Genomic DNA, 25990 nt, shown 5'->3' with positions numbered 1-25990 from the left:
ATTGTTAGATAGGTTAGTTTTGTCGTCTGGTGCGACAACCAGATTTCTTAACGTGTCTTGCACAGGCCCCACGTTACCCATGTCCCAGTGGGTAAACCTGATAAGAGACAAAGCAATTAGCATTGGAAACATAAATGTCACACTATTCTTCAAAATGTCTCCAAAAACACAGGGCTAGAATCAAAGCCTTGAAAAAAACCACTCATGACATGAAATTTCAGAAAATTATTTTTCATCATTTGGTATTTATTATGATTTTTTGTTTGTTTTTTGCATTCAGCACATCAAAACAAGGTGTTACAATGACTTCCATCAATGCAATAGCACATACATATACAGAGCAAATGCTGTATACAAATAGACTGAAAAATAATTATCTAAATCTAAAAGTAAAAAAAATGATCTCTACCTCCAAAATTATGTTAATCTTTACATAACTAACATAACAACTATGGACCAGATTCTATTCCACCTATTCGGCTAGGAACAAATGTTGCATTTGTCCCAGGATATGTTGCACCTGTGTTTGCTCTAGAACAGAAAACGCACAGGATTGCTGTTTATAAATATCACCCTTCCAATCAGGGCTTAGTGAGCAGCTGAATGAACTGCCACTTTTTTGCCATTGATTCAATGATGCTATCCTGGGATAACCATTCAGACACACTTTGTGGTGTCCCAGGACAAACTCAGCATTTCTTGTACCATGAACCTCTTTACAGCTTGTCCCAGAACAACAGACATGAATGTCTGAACAATTTCACTTTTGTCCCAGAGAAACCATTTTCTCCCAGGACAGTGATGTCTTTTTGCAGCCATAGGCACTTAAGTGCACTCACGCCCCATGTGCAATTTTATTCCACACAGCTCACGTTCTTTAAAAACTGTGAATGGAAAAGGTGAGTAGCTACTCCTCCTCATCACTGGCTTTTTCTGACTCTGCCTTAAGGCTCATATGATATTGTGCTACAAATGTAGGTGAATAAAGGGATTTTTAGGGACTTGAAAAGGGTGGAACAGAATCATATTTAGGTGTCTAAGTCCACTTAGACCTTAATAAATAGAATAGAATCTGCCCCCCTGTTAGCCTGCTTCTCATGCGACACTGCTAGAGCGGCATGATCACCCGATCCATGAAAATAAATATTAGCTCACTCCTCACCGCTGCATATTCTAGTTTATTATATAATATGTTTATTATATAAATAGAATACATAGTGGTCTGTGTATTTCTAGTATGTTAGCAAACATATTCTCTCTATAACAGAAACCAGCATTACACTGAAAGCAAAGTAGTAAGATTTTTCTTTCACAGAAAGAGTAAGAATTCATTAAACCATTTCATTTTGTTCTTTATGAATTAACAAAGCAATTTAAAGATGTGTGCATAAAATTGCTCAGCCATCAAAACAAAACATAATGTACTTTTAGAAAACTGTATATTTAAAAATAAAGCAATATCTGTCTTGAGAACAGGCTGACCGATTTTTTAAGCTGTTCTCATGAGCCAATCTGATAAGTATTAGCTAGCAGTGAAACAAATTTGCATGTGTTTATGCAACAACATTGCAACATCCATATACACAGGGGTACACAGCACTGTAAACAGTAGGATATTCACATCAAAACTAGTAAATTACCTACTCATCACACTGTCATTTGGTTTGCAATAGCAAAGGTGCTTAAAGAGAATGGATTTGTTACTTACTAGTAAATAGACAAATACATTTGATGGCCTAACTTTCAGAGGCATTTTCTCTGGGGGATGCTGCAGCTGCTGCACTTGCTCAGTGCCTCTGAAAATCAGACCCAAAGCACTATGAAGCTAAACTGATGGTTTGTTAACCAAATGACCAGATTTTTTGTGTGTGTAATAATTGCACCAAGATCAGCATTTTCAGGATAAATGCAGATAGGATACAGATAGTGTGTTCATCGAGTAACTCCAATTACGTTAATGAAATGTAATAAATAATACCGACAAAGAATAAAGGTTTGAGTGCGCTTGTACTTAGAGAAGTGACACACTTAATTGGTACCCTGAAGCCCACATTGATTGTCTCTCAGAAACACCATACCAAATCAGTGCAGTTTACAAGAAACAAAGTGTATAGCTTTCTTTTAAGCTGCCAGGCTTGCAAAGTCGACTGGGGTTTAGAAAGTACAAATATGCTCTTTTCTCCTCTTGTTCTAATTGTGACTTAACTGAAGAGGACATTTGCCTCAGCTGGACACAGCTTGCAGTTCTACTGAGTTAAGGGTTCACACCAGGAAGTGAGATTTAGGTCCCTATTCACTGCTGTCCCTCACACTTGTACAAATTATTATTCCACGTATGGGGCAAGGGTGAACTGGCCCCTAGGGTGAGTCTGCAGCACTACCAGTTAGACAAGGCAGATTTTGGAGCCCCAATTTTCCTTCCATTAATGCCATTTGCAAATCTACTGTTGACTTCAATCAGCAGCAGAATTCAACTGTTTCTTTTAAACTGAGCACATCTGGTACAGAGAAGCTGAAGTACAATATATATGGAATTCCACAATACCATGTTCAGTCTTTTTTCAGACAGCAATCTGGCTATAAATGTTTTTTAAAAAGATTTAAATATTTTAAAAAGTACATCTTATTACTAGCTCCAAGCACGTTTCCAGAATTACTTATTATAGGGCCAGTTGAAGTCTATATTTTAAAGCGAAACACTGCAATTGGTTCAGGCAGATTATTTGAAGAACACTTCAAACTGATCTCTTATATTGCTTCCAGCACATATAATTAAATCTTAAGGCTTTCAAATGCAGGTAACAAAACAAAGCAGTACCAACATAGAGTATATGTGCAAATGAGGACAGAAATATGCATGTACAGAACTTAACACAAACAGAAGATTTCATTGTTTCCACAAAGATGTAAGACGCACTGCCCAACACACACATCTTTATTATACAGAATTGGAAAAGGCTGCAAAGTAAAGACATGAGATGCATCCTTAACCAGTAAAGGGCACACAGTAGGCAAAGAAAGGTTTGACAGAACATTTTCTGGTGCTGACAAGTACTTTGAAGCTCTTGGCTCCAGTGGCTCAGTGCAATTGATAGGTGAAATCCTGGCCTTCCTAAAAGTAATGGGTGTTTTGCCATTGACTTCAGTAGCGGCAAGAGTTCAACGATGGGTCTAATTCTTCCACTTTTAAATTGTACCTTAATCCAAATGGACTATTCTTGAAGTAAGGTACTACTCAATGTGAGTAAGGGTAGCAGAATCTGACACTACTTTTTTATCACCCTTACTTTAAATTCACATCATGCATTACTTGTGATAGCGTGATAATGTCAAAATAATACATCAGATCTATAGCTGGTATACCTTCACATAGCTGTGTTGATCTCATTGATTCTTTGCCAATTTGCACCACCTGATAATTTATCCCCATTTTTTTCTCTCCTTCAAACAAAGGAATTTTAACTCGGCATGGGTAGCAACCCCTATATGCATTACAAACAGGTGTCAGGGGGATATGCTATGGCCTCCCTTATTAGTTAGAAGGGATGAGGATGCATCAGATCCCTGTACAAAAAAGATATAGAATCACAGTTCATTTTTGTTTTCACTTGAACTAGCATTTATAGTGCACTTAAATGCAATCTCAACATCATTGCACCTGCAATTGACCTTATGGAATAAGACTGACACAGTTTGAGCATGCTGGGTGTAAAGTTGAGAGCACAACTCCCATTCCCAGTAATATTTGTCCTGATGCATCATTTGGAAATGTGACTTGCAGCCTCCAAAAAGCATTTCTAATGTTGCTCTTAACAAACCGGTAGAATGTTCACAATATCACAAATTCCAGTTGAAGTGTCCAAGGCAAAAACCAAACTATAACCTTCAAATACATGACAGCTAGTTCTTTTAACTAAGGCCAAAAGCCTGGAGTTGAATTTAAGATAAAGATCGATTTATATCCTGGTTTTCAAAAGGTGGTAATGGTTCTCTCCAGTATGTGAACTGACTATATGTGTCAGAACAAGGAAAATCTGAAGAATGGCTTCTTTTCAGCAAAGGAAACACATGATCAACCACCTCACATAGTCTGACGTAGCTGAAAAACAAATTTTCATTTAAATCATCTCTGTTCTTTTTCTTTTGATTTTTTTATTTAACAAGTCAGATTATTTTGGAAGTGGCTAGATGGTAAAGCCCACATAGAACAATAGAAAAGCCAAGAAACAAACCAAGAAGATTTTTCAGAAAGTACTGAACACTCCTTCAGCACAATCCTGTCCTTTTTTAGTAGTCTCAAAAATCACCCATCCCTTTGGCTAATTTGGACAAAAGTATTTATAATATTTCATGAACACAGAACATATTTCAATCTTTCTTCATCAAAAAAGGGAAGAAGTATCAAGTTTATACTCTTTATAAACTTTAAGAGTAGGACAGAAACTACAATGCAGAAACAATGTGAAACTGTTTGCAGTTGATTGGACATGTGGCTGACTGGAGCAGTCAGGGTTCTGTAGTATTCGTGCATATCCTGGTAGAACCTATGTTACCACTGTGACGTATATTGTACAAATGCGCCTCAATAATGCTCCATTGTTATGGAACTGCTCATGTGCAATAGCTTTAGAATGATGACTGTGGGTCAGATCCTAACCCATCTAGTATACCTTTAAGTTTCATTTAGAGGTCCAAGGCCCAGATTTTAATCTCTCTCTAAGATACATAGTGGCATTAAATGCCACTTATATAGAGTTTAGGTCCTAATCCATCCTGTATAATTAACCATGCCAGTTGAAAAGATATGCTCCTGAGGCTGTCTTTGTACTTTGCATTAAATAGCTATTGGGAACTAGGAACAGGAATCATTGCTCCCTCACTTCCAGGGCAGTGCCAGCCTCAATGAACCAAAGTCAGGCTCCCTTTGGTTGCTCTCCTTCAAGCTTCACATATCTTTCCTCTCTGGCTGCCTAATGGCCCAGCTTCAACAGGAGGGATGGAGTTCCCCTCTACCCTGCCTAATTGATAGGATTCTGTTCTAGCAGAGATGTGTGGAGGGCCTAGGACTCATATCTTCCATTCCAGGGCAAGTGCCCTAACTACTAAGCTGTTGGACAAAAGGTGAGTAGCACCGCCACTATTCTCAAGCTGGAAGCTCTTGTAGACAATGTCCTCTTGTAGACATGGATTTCTGGCTATATTCTGGAGAGCTGCACAGAATTCATGTACTTTCCCAGGTGAAATAGGGTTGCAGTGGAGTATTGAATCACATCTGAGCATGTTTTGGAGATGTAATCATGCAGAGAAGTTTAGGTTCTAAAACCTGCATAAAGTGGCACTGTCACTTATGCATCTTTAGACATAGAATGAGGGATCCAGGGCTTAGGTACATAACAGGCAGATAAGATTCTGGACTCAGATATTTTTCTTTTCTACCTGTTACTTTTCTAAAATAAAATTATTTTGAGGAAAGGTTTGCATTAATCTCTGCAAGCCATTCTATGCTCCCCCACACCTGTCCCCTTCTCTTTCAGATACAAAAAACTAACTGCAGAAGGGTTCACATCTCAGGTCTCTAAAAACAGCCATTTTGCCTTGCCAGAGATCTCTGGAACCCAAATTTCACTCTCTTCCTATACACTTCACTCCTGGCTGAATTAAGCAGCTTCCCACTCAGCTGCTTTCTTAAGCACTAAACTTTCCCTCAGCATTGTATAGGAAAGCCCAGCACCTAACTGCAGGCTGATTCCATTAGATCTAACACATCCAGGTAGTTCTGAGGATCTGGACCCTAGTTTCCACTTTTATTTGTCTGGATGCTGTGCCAAAAAATCCAAAGAAAGGAGAACTTTAACGGCAAAATTATTTAAAATCCATATAAAGGGCGAAGGACTCAGGAAATTGCTTTTACTCGTCCCTTAAACTGACTGCATTTCAAATTTCAAGTTGCAGCAAGGCTAGTTTAGGTTAGATATTAGGAAAAAGTTTCTCACTAGGGTAGTAAAGCACTGGAACAGGTTACCCAGAGAGACTGTAGAATCTCCATCCTTGGAGGTTTTTAAGACCCAGCTATGAAAAGCATTGCCTGGAATTATATAGTTGGGGCTGGTCCTGCTTTGAGCAGGGGGTTGGACTAGATGACCTCCTGAGGTCCCTTCCAGCCCTAATTTTCTATGATTCTATGAAAATGACAGTCCTTTAAGTGAATAGATATGATCTTTTTTTAAATTCTAGGCTCAGTGAAGACCTAGTTATTTGAAGTAAAGGATGCTGAGATTTGGATAAAATAGTATTCCATCAATGCAAAGCTTTTGATATAAATATTCAAAAGAAACCTTTGTTAACAGCCAATGGTATAATTCATTTCATCAATGGAATTACAGCAGGGGATGAATTGGTCTATGAAACCTTAGAGATAAATGGAGAGATGACTACTTACGAAGAGATGTTGGTCTTTGCATGTTCTTGTACAAGTTCTCCTTTGGGATTAACTGTAAATATTCTATTTAAGGAGACCCCTACTTGCTTGTATGAATAAACATCCTGAACAAAATCAAAAAAAAGGAAAGAAAAGAAAAAAAATAAATTAAAGCTATGATCCTTCCTTTCAACACCATTTTTGTATTCTTTATAAAATATACAGAACAGAAGAATATAGATAGTGGTAGAAATGCTAGTATTAATGGGCACATTACCCTGCATCTGAAGTTCTCTTAACATGTTATAAGAATGAAGCTTAATAAAGTCCTCAGAAAGGAGGAAAATTATACATTTTCGTGGCAATCAAAGAAACAGGAGCCCAGGTTCACAATGGTGGTTCAGATGCCAAAATATCTCTGGGATCCTGGCAGTGGCAACTAGCTTTAGTGACAAGCTCATGCCCAATGAGATTAATAAAATAGGCATTTCTTCACCTGTCTCAGCACATATGCTCTAAACATGTCTAACCCCACACAAAACATGGAGGAAAAAGTCATGCCAACCACCTTTTTCCCATTAGCCTAATGGTTAGGACATTCTTCCTTTGCCTGAGAGGACTTGAATTTACATCCACCTCCAAGAAGAGCGCCCTCACCTTCAGGCTATGGGATATTGTACTGTGCTATTCTCTCAATCTCTCCTGTTAGACCTGTTTCACTTTGTATCTATACATCTATAAATATTCACTGGGCTAGAGATAATGAGAATGATTCAAAAACCCATGAGTTATAGCCCTCATCTGGATAGGGGAGACCTATGCTAGTAAATATTTAATTATTCATTCAAAACGGAGCAGCTTAATTTAAATGGGAATTAGATACTTAAATACCTCTGAAGATCGAGGCCTTAGAGGGCACCTCTACACGTGCGTGTCACCTGCTCCAACATGTTCTAATTAGAATGCATGGGAGCAGACAATTAATTGAGTCTGCTGCAGCATTCTACTTAGAAAACTCCAGCAGCCTTGCCATCATATATATTCAGCATCCCTGTATTTCAAAATGGCAATGGGGTGCTTTACCTAAAGCACATTTGACGAGCTTTAGTTAAAGCATCCCTACCTCCATTTTGAACCATGGGATGCTGAATACATGAGGCTCTGAGGTCATTTCAATTAGAGTGGCTCCCAAGAGCTGCTCTAATTAAAATGCCCTCCTCTCTCCCCACCCCAGAGCACATGTGAAGACACCCTAGAGGCCTAAATCTTCATTGACTTTTGACAGCATAATTCTGCTTCAACTTGCATTACTGTGCTCGCATGTAGTTCAGTGGGTTTGTGCTAGTATGCCTAAAAGTAGAATTTGGACCTATATTTCTAATGGTACCAAGGCAACTTATCACTTTCAGTGTCTTCAAGTAGATTGAAGGATTTTAAATACAGTCAACCACTTGTGACTACTCTCTCTGCTACTTTATGAAAATGCTTACTGCTCTTGTCTTCCCTTCCCTCTCTCTATTTAGTTACCTGTTGCATATCATCACAAGCCTAAACTGTGGGGTCTTGGAAGTAGGGACTGAATTTACATTATGTACTTGTACAGAGCCTGAAAAATGTGGCCCTAATTCCTATGCAGGGCTTTTGAATACTAGTGCAATAGAAACAGTAAATAAATGACATTCCATACATTGTAAGAAAAATACCCTCAACTATCACTTACGGCAGGTCTGTTTCCAAAGGCAGCATAAAAGGGCTCTATGTTAGGATAAAACAAATTTTTTATGTCTGTCAGACACTGAACTTTAAATTTTTCTGGCTTCTTCTCTATCACTTCCCTAAAATAAAGAAAACATGAGATTTCAGAAGTGCACAAAAAATAAAACCTGAGCAATATCCTTTTTATTTTGTTCAATACATTTCGCTTAACCAGTTTCCAGGTGTGGGGTAGAAGAAAAGAAATCCCCAAACCATAAATCTTTATTTGGAAGTTATGACTCCTAAAACCTTTCCTCAAATTTACAGAGATAAAGTCCCTGAAAAGACCACACTTATTAAAAAAATATGTGGCTATTAAATACAGATAGTGAATTATAAAGAACAGTTTCTAAGAGAGAGATTTATGGTTTGTGCAATATAATAACATAAACTCTCTTCCTGAAAAATGTTGAATGATTCAATAGATGATATTATTCTTACCTACACATTGTTTAGCTATGCTGCCATCAGGATTGCAATTTCCGTATGTACCAGATGAGAAGGACTATTTACAGTTAACCTGTTTCTGCAGGGTTGTTCACCCACCAATAACAATGAGCAGAAAATAAGGACAAAAGTTTCTATTTCTCTTTAATTCATTACAGAGTAATGGACAGAGGATCTAGCTGCAACCCTTTGACAACTGCATCTCCTGGCAAAGTGTGGCACATCTGGCACTCCGGAAACTCCTATAACATAAAGGGAATCCTTCATGGTGCAGAGCTGGTGCGCCTTCCCCAGATGATCCCCTAAACAGAAGTGCATTCAGGAAGGCTGTCAGGGTATGGCTGGCACAGTTTTCTTACACTCCAGCCATTCCCAGCTGTAGTGATGGGCCCTATGCAGAAAAGTGCAAACTAAGGCAACCTTAATGTTTTAATGTGTGTCAGGAGTTGAATCAATCAATTTCCCAGATCAATTTAGGATAAAGAAGGAGCAACAGGGGAGTAAAACCACCTTTTCCCAACCTACCAAAGTTACAGGCTCAAAGAGCCTGTAAAGTTACAGTCCAAATCATTTCTATTTAAATGGCACCCATGAGAATCATTTGGAGCTGAACCAAAGTCCCTAAAGGTTAAAGCTACCACTAAGAATCCCCTCCCCGCAGTCACTCCTTGTCAACATGTGCCACTGATGCTCTGACTGTACATGTGGGGACAAGGACCAAATATCTAATACATATGCAGAAAGCAGGAGTATAATGATAACCCCACCAAGAGAGAGTAAGGTGTAAAGTAATGAAAACTATTTTATTGCAATCCAGTAAATCGGTCCAAGTACAATAGTTGGTGTTTCCAAGGTCTCCTATATTTAGAATACAATGTGTGAAATTGACTGACACATTTTTCAAATGTTCCCCAATTTATAATTTTAATGGAAAACTCCTATCACAGCTGCACTTACCCTACAATATTTGCAAGAATCACTTCACTGAAGTAGGACACACATGTCAAAAGCTGAGTTATTTCTTCCTCAGACAGGTTACATTCAGTTTATTATACGTCAACATGTCTTTATAACATATCACAGTTAAGAGAATATGTTAACTTTATTTTTACATGAAACTGAACGTAATATTTTTGTAAGCAGCTCTTTGAAAACTGTATATAACAAGTGGAACTAACAGCAGTCACCATGAAGTCAACAGGTGGTATCTGTTGGCAAGTATTGAATTTTTAATAGTTACCATTGCAAAATGAAGCCTGTCTTTAGCAAACACCTCAGGGACAAATAGATATTGGTTACCTAATACAGACTGGCCTTTAATTAGAATCTGCACCAACCCCTAATAGAAATACTGCTAATAAATTAAAGTGGACAAATAAAATCAAGATATCTAAGTACAAAGTTGTGAATGTTTTCATTGGGTATGAACTACAATTATATAAATACCTGTGAAAGGCTGAGAACAAGCTGCTTGGACTTAATAGCACAGGTCCCTGAGGTAGTACTGTCCCTCGTTCGTTGACCCAATGTAAATATCCTCTGGTCATGTCTGCCATTCCTATAGCACGTGCTGAGCAGTACAGAAATTTATATCCATTTCTATTAAAGAAAAAAAAGAAGCAGTCACTGTAATTATAAAGTAGATAATAGCAAGTGTGATGGTCTATTTATCCATGAGATAAGCTATGACTGTTAGTGATCTTTATCTATATAACCCATTTGGACTGTAAGGACTTAAGAATTATTTCAAAACAGTAAAAACACTAGGAGAAAGAGCCTCAAATGGTGATGTTCTGTAGTGCTCCACTATAGGCATATCTACATGTGCAATTAGTGCAATGCAATAAACCCTGGTGCAGTTTGCACCAGAGCTTATCACTCCCAGGTGCTGCATTTACACATGCGCCTGAGACCACAGGACACTGAGCCAGATCAGAGCAGCCCTGGTTGGCAGGGGACCTGGAGGGGCAGGGGGAGTCACTCTTGTGCCCCAGCCAGCCCCGCCAGTGTCTACACATGGGTTGCTGCACACTAAATAACACTGTTGTAGGAAAGTACTTGTGTTTACAAGTACTAACATATGATGGAGTTAATTAGTTTACTGCCGCCTAATAAGGCTGCATGTGTAGACACTGAGGCTTTACTACAGATCCAATTAGGCAACTCCATAGTAAGCATCTTGTGTAGATGTGCTCTGTAGTTAGGGATTTACCAACATAGGATATTCTCATCTCTGTGGTACTTGTACAACCCCCAGGTAAAATCTGGTCCTATTTACTGGCATTGCACTTCTTATAACTTATTGAAATATTTTGTACTAAGAAAAGAAAAGGTAGCCAGTATACAAGGTTATATCAATCTTCTTTAAATTTAACCCACAGTAATCCCTCTGGGACTTTGTGATATCAAAGGATGAATTTATATGTGCATGCCACACTTTCCTTGAAATATTATATCTTGAGCTTCAAATTCAGTCATATGAGGAAATCATTTCTGGATTGGTATTGAAATAAATGTTTCAGCAGAAGAAACCGAGCATTTACATGCTACTGGTTTTCAACTTTTGAGGCCTTCAGTTTGATTTAATAGCACCTTACCCCATTTATCCTGTAATGGAACTACCCATGAAGTGTTCCTCAGTGCTTGTAAGGGCGTTAAATATGGCCATTATAGATTTATAGTACCTGTTTATAATATCTAACTGCTGTAATAGTAACACTATTTATATACAACAAAACTCACATTTATTTGACCCTCAGTTTATGGCCCTAACACCTGCCTACAGCAGTTGACATAAAAACAAAAGAATTACAGTTAAAAACATTTCTTCATTTCTTTTTCAAATACAATTAGAAGATTATTCATCTTCCTAAACAACTCTAACCACATGATCTTCCAGTCTGCATTGTGCCTTGAGTAATAATTCATCCTTATCCAAAATATTGGTAAAGTTAGGCCTGTATCTCTACCGTTATTTAAATTACGTCATACATAATTCAGAGTTCATCATCCATACAAAAGAACAGTAACAATAACAAACCAATCTTAACGCAACCCTATCACACAGAACAAACCAAATCAACCATTTGTACCATTGTGCATTACACCTGAAGATCTTTAAAGTAGTTAAGAGTAATCTGAATGTGTACTATGAACTGACTATGAAAGAACACAGCATTGAAGAAAGCAGGAATGCATTCTGAATAAACGAAGAATGCTGTGTCACCTTTCTTTTTGTAAAAAATGAAACTGAAGCAACTTTGTGAATATTAGAACATGAGGAAATATGCCTTTTTATCCAATACTATATCACATCATCACCGTGCATGTCCAGCTACCAATTTAAGCTTCCTGTAGCCAAAACTGAATTATTAATCTTTCATTTCATTCATTGCTTTCTTAGTTACTGTGGCTGTAATCTGCTCTCTTTGTTTTTGGCTATCCCTAGATGCACCCAAGTGATTCTACACATACTGTATTTACTCAAATATGAGATTTTTTTGCCCCCAATCAGCATGGAGAGAAAAGCCATCTCATATTTGCATACAAGGAAATCTCATTACATTCATTAACTCCTGACAAACACACCCAATTGCAATCATGAGTGTGAATTAGCTGATGGACCCTTTGTAGGGGGAACTACAGTGGGGAGGGTTGTATCTGGAGTACACACACATACTGAGCAAAACTGAGCTGTGGTGACACCACAGCTTGAAATACTGTTGACTCTGCTGGGGTCCAGCCAAATGAACTACACTGTAACTCATGAGCCTTTTGGCTTTAGACTAATATCATGCATAGTTTGTACTATGTATAAGTAGATATGAAACAGTTGCCTAAAAGTGAGTTTATGGAGTACCTCTAGTAAAACTTGCAACAGTTTCAAAAAAGGTAAAAATGCATTAATTCCAGATGAACCAAGACTGTGAGTGCATGTAGGAATTTGCCTATATGCAAATTACTACAAGCATGCTTATTTCAAAGTCAGTGTTTTCAAATTTGCCCTTGCTTCCACGACCTCAAGGAGAGCAGGGTCTACCAGTCAGGGGTGGGGGCAGAGGCTGCAGCAGGAAAGAAGTTAAGCAAGGGAGGAGGGCAGGAGGACTCCCTGACCCCGAGATTCACTGTCTCTGCTGTACCAATAGGAAGGAGTCAAATTCAAGACAGACTTCCAATAATTTGATTCTATACCTGGAAAATTATGACAAATGTATAAATTTTCCATATATGGAATCTAATTATTGGGGGGGTTGTCTTATATTTGGGGTATTCTTATGTTTGAGTAAATAAAGTATTTCTTCACCACACAGTTAGCTTGGGTGGTCAGCATCCAGGCCTGAGCCCTTGAGTTAACCTGGCCAGACTAGTTTTCTCACAAAAAAGCCTCATCTGCCTTTCTGTATTTTTGCAATGACTGCACTTGCCCATGTGCCTGGGGCCCTGTCTCTGTGCTGAGATATTCTAGGATCTTCTTCTGGTTGTGTCAATTGTGAAAGAATTTCTCTGCCCTTCTGAGGGAATTCTAGGCAGGGCTTTGAAGAACTATCCTCATTCAAGATACTTTTCCTATGCAGGCTATTCCCAGATCAATCTAAAGACCAGGCCATGTTTTAACCCATGCCCCTAACCATGCAAAGGAGTTCAGAAAGCAAATAATGACATTCAGGTTGTATATGAATGATCAGGAGGTTCTAGCCAACATGCATAGATCCACAGACTGAACCAGAGCAGAACTATACCCTGAACAGTGCTATTTCCTCCTGTACAGCATCACAAATCTCCATCTTTTTCTATTTGCACAGACTGCTGAAACTCTTGCCAAGGTCCTTTTGCTATAGGGAGCTGACAGACATGGGAGGGAAAAAAGTAGTGCTTTACCAGAAGAGGCATCACATCAATTTGACCCAACTCCCTAGCATCTTATAGCTCATGCGCTTCAGCAAGGCTTTTTGGCACTTTTATCTAATAGCTAATTCAATTAGCTATCAGACAAAGGTGCCAAAAAGCCCTGCTGGAGCATATGAGCTATACAGACACTGAGGAGCTGGGTCAAATGCATGCAATGCCTCTTCTGGGCATGCTGTGCGCTCAGTGCAGGGGCACGCTGAGCTGAAAGTTAAGTGCTGTTTGTTTGTTTTTTCCCACATCTGTAAGCAGCCATATTTTATTACTGTAATCTTTTCTCAGATCCTGATGCCATTAATCTTTCTCTCCCATCACCACTTAAAATATCTTAGGAATAGCACTCTGCCTAAAGAAGAGAAGTTTGAGAGGGGACTTGATAGCAGTTTACCGCTATATTAGAGGTGTGCATCAGGAGCTCGGTGAACTGTTCACTAGGGCATCCCCAAGGAAGAACAGGACTAATGGATACAAACTCCTGGAAGGCTTAATACCAGGAAAAACTCCTTTGCAGTCAGGGTGTCCAGACTGTGGAATAAACTCCCTCCAGAGGTGGTGCAATCACCTACCCTGGAGGTTTTCAAGAGGAGACTAGACAGTCACCTCTCTGGGGTCACCTAACCCCAGTTGTCTTCCTGCCTCGAGCAGGGGGCTGGACCCGATGATCTGCAAGGTCCCTTCCAGCCCCTACCTATCTATGAATCTATGAATCACCTCAGTCACCTCTTTGCATTCCTCCACAGGGCTTCTCTTTACCACTGCATCCAACAGAGACTTCCTGTTCCAATGTTAAAGTTATTCACTGTCTAGTCTGACCATACCTATCCTACTAACTTATTACCAGTGTCAAATGTACTGATATTTATATGGACTATCCTTTTGAATAGTTGCTAAGGTGCATAGAGCTGTGAATAAGCATCTCTTTTTTTGCATTTAAAGTGAAAGAAATAAAATACATATACAATAAAATGCCTTCTAGTAAAGACAACCTGATGTTAGCTACTACACATTTTTAAAGAATGATTTTTACATACACTTCAAGGAATAATCTTGCCAGAGAGTTTCACTGAGAAATGCAGTACAACAGCCTATTCTGTTTGGAGCTCCCATTCAGTTCAATTTTCATATGTGGTATCCGAAACAAATAAGGTGAGATTTTTACAAAAACTGCCTCTTCCTATCAGAATTCAAAGCCCATGTAGAGTTACCCTGGTGATGCTTAAGCTTATCCATGAAGGTGGACAAATATTGCTTTGTCCAGATTCAAAATGGAATCCAAACAGAATTTCATCTAAAACAGCCTGGAATCATAAGCATCTCTATGTGCTTCAACTGATACCACGTATGGAAACAGGAATACAACAAAATATATTGGCACATGTTATATAGTTATATGTTGTACTATATGTAAGGCCTGATTCTATTCTGCCTATCAGGTACCTAAGGTTCCCGGCAGATTTTACTCCCACCAAGCAATGGGTAATATCACTCAGTGAACATATTACACCATATGATCTGCTTCATGTTCAAAAGGCAAGCTTTCCAGGGAGGGAAAAAAGCACCCTGGGCACTTGCTCTGCCACACTAAAAAACGAGGGAAGCTGGAAAGCTGCTGGCAAGGACTGTCATCCGTACCGTCAGCTGTGCTGTAAATGAAAAGTAATTTGGGCTCTCCCTGGGTACAAGTCCTGCTCCCCAACCCTTGTGCAGATCTGGGGAAACCTGTATGAGCAGTAGGGAGAAAGGGAGAAGGGAAGGAGAGATGGAGGGCAGGGGCAGAAACAGCAGGGATCAAATTCTCCAGTGACATTATGAGGTGCTTTTATGTATGTCTGCCTACTCACAGGTTTCCCAAGCAAAAGCTCTATCACCCTGTGTGTAACATGCTACACATTCAAATTAAAGTGCAATAAAATCAAGCTACAAAGACAGTCTACATTTTGCAAGCAACATCCTTGAGATTGGTTCTCCATTTTTATGGCTCTATATCTGACAGTAAATTGCTTGAATGTGTGGCATGTTACAGGTTACTATATGATTAACACATTAATCATATGACAATTGCAATGTATGACAGGGGCCTAAGTGGACTGGGGTACCTATGTGCAATTCTATTCCACCCTAGTCAAGTCATGAAAATGTATTAGTGCATCTGTTTTTGTAATTCACCATAGCCCTTAAGACTGGATCAAAAAAGTAGCAAGAAGGAAAAAGACCTTTTGCATTACCTCTTTTTCAGTAAGGTGAACCGGGTGGAATAGAATTGAACTTAGCTGCCTAAATCCATTTAGATGTTTATTAGGTGGAATAGAATCTGGGTCTTTTCACCATCCCTTGCACAAAAGCATATGTAAGTATCAACTAAGAGTGTATACATGGGGAAATAGTGTGGATTACCTGGAGAACTGTGAATTCACATACTACCTCATGCCACACCAATTGTCCAATGTAGACAGGCCCTCAGGCACTTATCAATTTAGCAAAAAAAGTTCTATGTACCTCCAATGCTTTTAAACAGCAAATAATTCATACAAATGCTAGTCACAATGAATTTCATGGCTGCCTTTGAATTCTATTATTATGCAATATGTCAAACCGAAGCCCAGAACTATTGATAGTAAGTATCCAAGGACGGATGTCCCATTCAACACAGGTGAATGATTTACACTCAAAATTACCAAGTGATACTTAAATTATTCTGTAATCTCCTCACTGAGAAGACTATGAAATAACTTAAAAGAAGATTGTTAGGAGCTTGTGAATGAACTCTCTGACTTGTATCTATTGAAGCTCCCTGCTCTCCAAAAATGTAAATTTCTCTGGCTGCAATAGCACTGCCCATTGGAATTACTGCAGCCTTGTAGGTATGCTTTAAATCACTAAAGAGGAGTCCACCATTCTGCTATCCACAGAAGATGATGGTGCTGTCCCATCATCACATAGTGGAATTTCATGCAATGGAGCTCTTATTCATCAAGGCTTAGCTCTTTTCTGGAGCAACCAGCTATGCTCTTCTTGTTTGAAAGCAAAGTTCAGAATTCAGATCTTATCACTACAAACCAACCAGTAGTCTGTAAATTTTAATCTCTGCAAACACATACATTTGAACTATCCCTTGATAAAAGCACACAGGATGCACAAAAAAAGATTTACTGAATACTCACTGGCTCACTTTATGGTACAATTTTGCAATCCCTTGGTGCGTCCAGTCCTTGCCAAGAGTGGGCAAGATATGGCCTAATGTATCAGACCTGAATAGAGGTGGGGAAAGAATGTAAATGCACTGAAATAATAACTCCCAAAAATATAGTCATATGCAATTTTTATCCTTTTTTAAACAATCTGGAGTGGTATTAATACATGCCCTCCTGCCCACACATTTGATTAGTGGTATGGGAAGGTACTCTTTTGGTTAAGGCAATTCAGTTCCCAGTTCTGCTGTTGTGAATTTCCTGTTTTAGCCTGGAAAGCCACCTAATCATATTAAGCTCTGTTTCTGGTCTTGTCTTCACAGGGAAGTGCAAGTTAGGGTGTGAATTTCCATCCATACCAGAAGTTCCATCCTAATTCCTCATGCAGACTACTGCTCACTGAGCATGACTTTATGCAGTACAACTTGGGAATTCTTAGTTTGGGCTAAGAATATTCACACAGAACATGTCTGTGTGTACAATTAATGTGCAGCAATAAACTTCGGTGCATATCACGCCAGAGTTTATTGCTCCCAGGTACCGCATTTACACGTGTGCCCAAGACTGCTGTATGTTGAGCCGGGTCAGAACAGCCCCAGCTGGCAGGGAGCCCAGGGGGTCAGCCTGCCAACCCATGGCTGCTCCGACCTGGCTCAACATGCTGTGAAGGGGGCAACTTAGGGCACAAGGGTGCTCCAGTGTGGGGCTAGCTGTCAGGTAGCCCCCACACTAAAGCACCCTCATGCCCCAGCCAGCTGGGTCAGCATCTACATGCGTGCTGCTGCACAGTAACAACTGCACAGGTACTATCCTACAGTGGAGTTTATTAGTTTACTGCACCCTAATAGGGCCACACATGTAGATGCTAAGATTTTACTGCAGAGCTAATTAGTCTCCTCCACAGTAAACATCTCATGTAGACATGCCCACAGTGTATTAATGTGGAATAGCTGGAGTACCTGTTTTCCTATGTTGACAAGTCCTTGGTTCACCATCTTTAAAATAGCTATACTGATTATAGCTATTTTATAGGAAATAGCTATACTGATTTCACAGATATTTCTGTGTTAAATGTAGGAAATGTATTAATAATTATAATACAAAAGTATCCAGAGCCTGATCCATCACAAGGGGTTCCAGTGTGCCAGGCACTGCACACGCACATATTTGGACAGTCTTATAAAGCCAGAATGAAGTTTTTAAGTCCATCCAATTTACCTCATGGGTATGCTGTAACAATTAATTCCTTAATAGGTGAGGATGCTATTATGGATGACACCCATGAAAAGTCTACAGGCAAATAAGACAGAAGATCAGCATGCTATGTACTAGATTCTGTAGCACTAAGAATCCAGTCCATGTGGTTTGGCTCTCTATATTTTTTTAATTCACTCTGAAGCACAATAAGAAAATGCAAACTCCAAATATTATGATTCTTCGCCCCAGTCATAAACTTATAATGATTTCCTGGGCCCAAAGGAGAACTTGCCTGTGTAGATAAAGCCTTACCTTGTGATAGTTCCATCAATGTCAGAAATAATGACCTTTTCATCCCAGTTCCAGAGGTAGATTGTGCCTTCACAACGGCAAGTGCCTTGATATTGTGTTGTAACACTGAAGGTCACGTCATTGGGGCCATTCTTAAGCTTCAGGCTTTTCTGCAAAATAAGATTATTGGTAAGGTCAAAATGTGCTTCCAAGACAGAATAGCATAAACAGGAAGGAGTGGATTTTGAGTGCAATGTATTCATCCCATTCCTGTTGATGGGACCTTCTGAAAAACATTAACTGAGCTCAGCCATAATGGTCATGTAGTATCCTTGATTCATCAGAACAACTAAAAGCAGTGGATGCATCTACATGAGACATTTACTGTGTAGTTGCCTAATTAGTTCCTCAGTAAATGTCTCAGCATCTACACATGCAGCCCTATTAGGCCACAGAAAACTAATAAACCCTGCAACAGGTCTGTACTTGTAAATACAAGTACTGTTTTGCTGCAGAGTTTTTTCATGTGCAGCAACACACATGTAGGCACCTACCAGGCTGGCTGGGGCATGAGGGTGCTTCAGTGTGAGGGCTGCCTGCCGGCTAACCCCACACTGAAGCACCTTTGTACCCCAGCCAGTCCCTCCGCAGCACCTTGAGCTGGGTCAGAGCAGTCCCAGGCCTCCTGCCAGCCAGGGCTGCTCTGACTTGGCTCAATGTGCTATGGTCCTGGGAATATGTTAACACAGCATGCCTGGGAGCAATAAGCTCCAGCACAATATGTGCTGGAGTTTATTGCATCAAATGAATTGCAAGTGTAGATGCACCCAGTAAGGAGTCCTGCTTTACATGGGAGGAATGAAATAGCCTGCAGTATTCAAACATCAAAAAACAGGCTTGGCATAAACCCCCTGAAAAGCTTCTGACCCTGAAAAATAACTATCCCTGGCTTTCAGCTATAGAAAAATAACCTTCTCTGTCTCTTAAGACAAAACTATTTCTATTATGATTACTCAAAATGTTCTTTCGCTAAACAACCAGTGACTGATTGGGCTGGTAAATGCTATATTCCTCAGCACTGTTTACTGATAAAAATTAATTAGCTGTGCAAAGATGCGAGAAGTTTTTCCTAAGTGGCCAAATTTCCTAAATCAAATAGTGCTATACCAGGCTTGCACAGCAACAGCACTGTTTGTTGTTTTCAGTCATGATATCTAAGTGGCCTGAGCCTGTTTCCCTGAAATTAATATTCTCCTGGCCACACTTCATTAAAAAAAAACACGTCTTTCAGCAGCTGCTAACTTGAAGAATGTATTTGAAAGGATGTGTTTGTCTACCTGTGAGAGAGGGAAAGGGAGAGACATGTACGTGTGCACACACACATAAACACATGGGTGAACATGTGTACATCCATTATATGCATATGCACAGGATGAGATCCTCACCCTTAGTGAGTCCCCTTTGGCCAAGCAAAATGGCTGGAGGGCACTAAAAGCCCTGTTTCCAACTGAGGGAGAATCTTCCCAGGTGTAGGACAACCATAATGCTGCTCTCCAAGGCCCTCCTACAGATTGCAGCATAATGAAATGCTAGTGGCAAAGTTGGAGGCAAAACAAACATATCAGGGAAAGACTGTCCAAAATTGCACTTTTGGACAAAAATAATATGTGTCTAAGAAATTTCATTCAGTTCAAAATGTCATTCATTCCAGACTCCTAGTCTACTGTCCTATATTGTAGATCACAATGCTTCCTGTTGGGATACCTCTGGAATTTGTAACCAACCAGAATGAAGTTTTTAAGTCCATCCAGTTTACCGCACAGGTATGATGAGACAGGCCATTCCTGTGCAGGTGTCAGGCCACAGTATAGCTGATCTGGAAGATGCTGTAACTCAGAGAGGCCCCAGGACTGCTTAAATTTGACAAGGGTCTCTTCAGCCCTCAGGGCCATCCAGGATCAGGAGGCCTTATGATTGCTGTTACCTTTACCATATTCTCCTGGACTACTAGTTGTCCCACACCACACACAGGCACCATATGGATTCTTGCCCACAGTATTATTAAGAGCATGCCCGTGCTCCTGATAGTTGAGCCTTGGCCTTCAAGGCCCATTTGGTTACTTATTTATATGACTAAGTACACACTTTAGAATGTAACTTCTGGACTCCCATTTCCAAAACCTCAGACACCAGACCTGTGAAAGCAGCATCCCTCACAAGCATGACATTTACCTGTTAATTTTAAAAGAAAAACAAATCCTAATATTTAGTAACATGCGGCAGTAAATAAAAGCAATGTGTTTATAAAGCCCATGTTAGCCTGAATATCTACATTGCTCCTGATGTATTAGAGATGTGTGCATTGCATTGTGTTCCTGGTAAGAATATAAAAATAACTCACAAGCTGGTCAGAAGTGAGTCGAAGGGTCTTCTTGTAACTGATTCCAGACAATAATGAGAGGTGACTTGAGTTTGTTTGTAATGACCCGATATTTTGTTTGGCAGCTCTAGGGTCTTCATCACTTGAAGAAGATTCATCCTTTATTCTGGAACATTGCACACAGGGAAAATGATGCTATCATCTCTCAGTAAATGCATTTGGGTGACCATTAAAAATGCATTAGCACTGAATCACTGAATTAGTCAATTGATTCCCTGTTCCTAAGCACCGTCTCTCAGGAGGTCATTTACAATATGGCTTAAAATATATCAATGAAGTGCTGAATCCTCATTCATGCATGCTTCCTATATTCATGCTTAGTTTCTCCTAGTCATTCACTTGTCTATATGCTCGTTCTCATCACTTTAACTCAGACAAAAATTAATATGCCATGTTGACTTGTAAAAAAACCTCACGCAAGGTTTGAAAATCTGTTAGTTAATGTAACAGGAAGCTTTATTCTTACAATAAACAAAAAGCAAAGAACTGATTTAGTCTAGGAATGACATAGCAATTAAAGAATAAAACTGTTATCTGACTAATATTATTTTCCAAAGGAAAATAGACTGCACTGTTCATTCTCTGAATACTACAAATTTTCGCCAAAAAATTATTCTTTTACTGACCATTTTAGCAAAATTACTCTGTTCAGCACACTGAATTGAAATGCCTGAAAAATTTTATTCCTGTGCATAGTATTCCTTTCACTAAAAAGCTATTTTTTTCAACAGCAAATGTTTTTAGAAATCTGTCAAGAACTTTTTTTTTTTCCTCACAGAAGAAAGCATTTCAAAGGTAAACAGAGTTATCACATTAGGTAGCAGCCTAAAATATTCTTAACTCCCTGCCAATCTGATCTTTAAAATACCAGCCTTCACATTCCTTTGTTTCCATCACAGTTGGGTTATGCATGGTGTTGGGAAGCCCAGACTATAGTGTCAAAGTACCACAGGTTGTGATTAGCAGATATTAAAATACAGCCTGCCGAACTATGTGGTGTTATATCAGGTCCCCAACTGCTACACACTGTTCCACCGGCCATAAAGTGCTTGCCAGCAACATTTTTTTTCCTGACATGTTTCTGAAGTCTGTTACAATTCAAACAAAGAACAGCGATTAAGGAGTGAAGTTTGCTTGACGTTCTAATCCTATTTAAAGCTCATTTTAAAACCACCGTCTAAGAGACAACAGGCCTAAATATCATGTATCCTATCTAGTGAAGAAATTATCCTTTCTGATCTACTCAGTGGATCTCACAAATTTGAGATAGCATATAAGTAAGGCACCAGCCTTTGTGCCAAACATTTGACCTGGCAGTCTTTAGTCTTCTAAAGAACAAATAGATCCTGATGCCTGCTAGCATTCCTGGCAGACAATCTCTCTCCCCCAGACACCATGAGGAGTGATGAAAAAGTATCAAAAGTCCTTTTTTAATCTTTTGCGTGAAAAAGGATTGCTTTTTAGTTGATTTAAACTGTAGAGACTGTATTAGAAGGTGGTTCTTACTGTCCCCTTCTGGTCTGGCAGATGTGAATGTGGACAGCACAGATATGGGTCCTACTGTCTTCATGGGAAGACCCTATGGCTGAATGCACACCAGTGCATATGTGTATTTTGCGGCATCTCAAAAGTTTGATGATGATGACAAATTCAAATGAGACCAGGGACCTCATTAGGTTTCATAGCACTCCCTGCAGAACTTAAACTTCACTGAGGGGAAAAATCTTTCAAGACCATTATGTCTTGTATTCAAGTCTCTCTAAACCTTCTGAGTCTGAGAGGGAGACTCTTGTCATGAAGTTGCCAACCCAGCTGTAAGCTAGAAATACCAGAACATCTGCTAAAGAGGCTAATTTTACAAACTTAAAGAGTCTAGAAAAGGCCCAGTAAAGTATTGTCCCAAACTTGTCTCTGGGTAGAATCTTACCGTGCTTCACTGACTTTGGCTTGACAAAGAAGAGAATTGTATTGCAGTTAAATATCACAAAAATTAATGAATTCTAGAGTGCAACAGATTACAACTCTCAAACATTTCATTATTGCCTCAACTCAGTTCAAAGATTTGGAGAATCTTGCTTTCGTTTTTAAGCAGTCTGCTTACTTGGACTATACACAATTTTTTGGTACCTCTTTGTAATGGTCAGCTGTAGTGACTCCTCTCCTGTATTAAGTCCGTTTCCGAGTTCTGGCTTGGTTTCCTAAATCACAAATATGAGAAGTGGTGGATCTATTAGAAGACATATGCTTAAAAGTACAAACCAACTTGCTTCACTTGTGCAGGGAGTCCTAATGATTTCACCAAGACTATACACATTAGAAAAGCAGGTGGGATTTGGCTCTGTGCAGGACAACAGGAAAATCACAAGGATTTAACCTAGGTAAAAACTGCTTCCCAGAGCACTAAAATATTCCAACATATTAAAGTTCAGCAGGAACTAACATGCATCTTTATATGGCAGTTGTATATAATAGCCAGTTTCTAATGGCAAGAACTGGTAGGAATTGTGGGACTCATCCTATTGCCCAGCACTGAGCAGAATATCTATTACCCATATTTCATTCAATAAAGCAATACATTTGTAATATTGTTCCACAGAGTCTTTATAAACTTTAATCCTATCAAATTTCCCCAAAACAAAGCCATCTTTGACAACTTTATCTCAAAAGGTGCAGATTTTAAAATGTTGGGAAGTTTTATCAGCATTAATAATAAAAACCAATGGACAGCCTTACTATAGCTCTTTCTACCTTAATTATAGCTGTCACATAAATGAACGCTTCCAAGAAGAGTAATCTTTTTTAGAGTTCAACAAGTTGCAAAACTATATGGCATGAGAAGTGCTATGGAACTATGCACTTGGAAGAACGATAGCTAAAGTTTACAACAATGATTTTTTCATGTAAAATTAGCAGGTTCTGGGAAGCTTTTTTTCTATCTCATCTCAAGGTATTTCAATACCATGAAAGCCAATGAAAAGAAGGTTTTCACTGCAAGTTTTTAAAAGTATTATGTTCAGTGTAAAAGGGACTAGTGATTGCAATAGCATTTAGACAATTTTTTTAATGTTTATGTAGAGTTCTGAAAAAAAATTAATATACCTACTACTCTGAGATGGTCAGAAGATGGAGGCATGGGGAGTGGCTGTCACAAAATGTGTAAAAACAATGTTTTCATTGTTTTCGTTCACACTTAGGTTGTGTAATTTACAATTTATGACCTAGTAATAAGTATCTTTATTTCTTCAAATATGGAAACAGAGCTATAGAAAGTTTAAGCCAGGTAGCCGAAGGTGAACACAGAGCTAGTGGCTTAATCGGGATAAGAACTCATCAGTTTCCAGTTCCTAGATGCAGGATTAGTCCGTTAGATTATGCAGAAGTGAGATTTTTTTAGACAAATGGTACAGTTAAGGGTCTTATCCAAGCCCTCTAAGGTCAGTGTGAGAGTTTTTGATTCTTTCCTAAATTTTGAATCATGACTTAATTCCTTTCTTGTACAGGTCCTAAATCAGATTGGGTATATAATTATATTTAAAAGCACATTTTTTCTGGAGGATGTTTACAAAAGCACGTGGGATTCTAACATAAGTCAAAAATACACCCTTACCTCTTTTATAGTGCTATTCCTCCCTCGCCATGAAAACCACCATCTTCCACCTTTCTTGGGCATCTTATCCCTCATTATAGATTCCACAGTGGCCTGTGATAAATGGATGTTAACATAAATAATGGAACACAAAAAAAGGGGGAAAGATAACCTAACACATGCAAACAAAAGAAAATGGCAAACACAATATTAACCAATGATAAATAGAAGAAAAGGAAACATACTGTCTGTGGACCATTAAATTTATTAAAGCAAAACTTAATGGTATCCAGAACTGCTCTGAAGTAACTTAAGCATGAATACTTAAAGAGTTTTTTAAAGGAAAAAGAAAAAGAAATATAATCAAAAGGGGGGGGAAAAAGCATAAAGAGGCATTAGTACTGTCTGAAATGGGTAAAAAGAATAGTCTCTAATTCAAGGTTGGTTAGTGAAAATCATAAAAAAGAAATACATAAAAAACACAAGCCCAACATTTTGGAAAAGGTCTTAGGCTTGAAGGGGACAAACTAAAGGTTAGGAAAATAAGTTATTCAGTTTAAAAAATAAACTACAGTGGAAGAAATGCAGAGGCAAGGAGTTGTGTAATCTCTTTTGTTGGACCAACTATATAGTTGAGAGAGTTGCTGGATAAGTTTTCAGGCATCAAGTGCCCTTCCTCAGGTCTAAAAAAGATTTGGTTCCCCATCTATCCCTTTTTCAGACCTGAGAAAGGGCACTTGATGCTTCAAAGTCTGTCTAACAGCTCTCCCGACTATACAGTTGTTTCAATGAGAGTTCCACAAAAAATCCTTGCCTTAGGCACATTTCCTGGACCTACAACACATTAAAGAAGTATTGCTTTTAAGTGAACATGGCTAATGATACATACCAAAAATGTGTATAAACAGTCACTCTCCCGGGATTAATTTAACCCTGGTTGTTCCTGGCCTACTTTTCTCCTGGAGCATCCATTTTTGATCTGGGAGAAAAATCCTGAATATCTGTATACATGTGGTTTCTCCTGAGAGAGCAGCAACTCTCCCAGTAATGACTGAATGTCTGTACGTGGCCTGAATTAAAGAGGGCTAGATATGGAAATTATTTACCAATAACTACAGTGTAGGCAGCAACAGTAAAAACTTTCTTTCAAAACACCCAAATGTGTTGAAATTTGATATGTTATGATCATCTTTGAGGGCTAAAGGATTTACCATTCCTAGGCATCAGTCCATTGCCTCTCTGCTAATACAACAATGACAATATTGTTTTCTACCCTACTTATTTAAGACAATGCCATGTTTATATTAAGATGATGCTCTCTCCTCATTTAAGACAGCAACTTGCTTTCTATTGTAAGCATGATTTTCCCCACTCTCTCCAAATGGGAGTATAAAATTGTAAAGGCTCTAAGTCAGAGGTTGGTAAATATGGCCCACAGGGCAGAGCTAGCCTGCAGAGCCACTGGATCCAGCCTGTGAAGCCAGGAGGCTTTGCCTGTCCTGGCACTAGGCCCAGTCAGCTGGAAATTGCATACATGCTGCTGCTGCTGCTTTTTCCTGCCCCAACTCCCCTGCTACCCAGCTACAGTATGAGCGTGACTGGAAGCTGCCCCACCCCAGCACAGCTCCCCACCAGCTGTAAGCAGTGTCCATGCCACTGCTCCCCACCTCTTCCGAAGACCGTGACATGTAGGTCCAGTTTCCAGCCAGTGGAGAGCTATGCCATGACCAAGCAGCTTCCAGCTACACACAACCCTGATCAAG

At 39.2% G+C, this 25990-nt stretch overlaps 1 protein-coding gene across 9 annotated transcripts in view; it reads right to left on the bottom strand.

Moving 5' to 3' along the window:
* Positions 1-227: 227 nt before the first annotated feature.
* LPIN1 (lipin 1) overlaps positions 228-25990 on the bottom strand; it is a 140129-nt gene continuing 114366 nt past the window's right edge. For 8 of the 9 annotated variants that reach the window (XM_025201839.1, XM_025201840.1, XM_025201841.1 and 5 more), the window contains 9 exons: positions 24249-24341; positions 22769-22839; positions 20603-20747; positions 18223-18371; positions 16687-16773; positions 10067-10219; positions 8139-8253; positions 6440-6543; positions 228-4099 (listed from right to left, as the gene is read on the bottom strand). In XM_025201839.1, the coding sequence (XP_025057624.1) occupies positions 3940-4099; positions 6440-6543; positions 8139-8253; positions 10067-10219; positions 16687-16773; positions 18223-18371; positions 20603-20747; positions 22769-22839; positions 24249-24341 (1077 nt within the window). In that variant the 3' untranslated portion in view covers positions 228-3939. The remainder of the gene's footprint in view (positions 4100-6439; positions 6544-8138; positions 8254-10066; positions 10220-16686; positions 16774-18222; positions 18372-20602; positions 20748-22768; positions 22840-24248; positions 24342-25990) is intronic. The other variant, XR_003093596.1, reaches the window with a different exon arrangement.

Source organism: Alligator sinensis, unplaced genomic scaffold (assembly GCF_000455745.1).
Source record: "Alligator sinensis unplaced genomic scaffold, ASM45574v1 scaffold678_1, whole genome shotgun sequence".
Classification (NCBI taxonomy): Eukaryota; Metazoa; Chordata; order Crocodylia; family Alligatoridae; genus Alligator; species Alligator sinensis.
The sequence above is the reverse complement of the archived record's forward strand: the minus strand, read 5'-3'. Positions and strand labels throughout refer to the sequence as shown.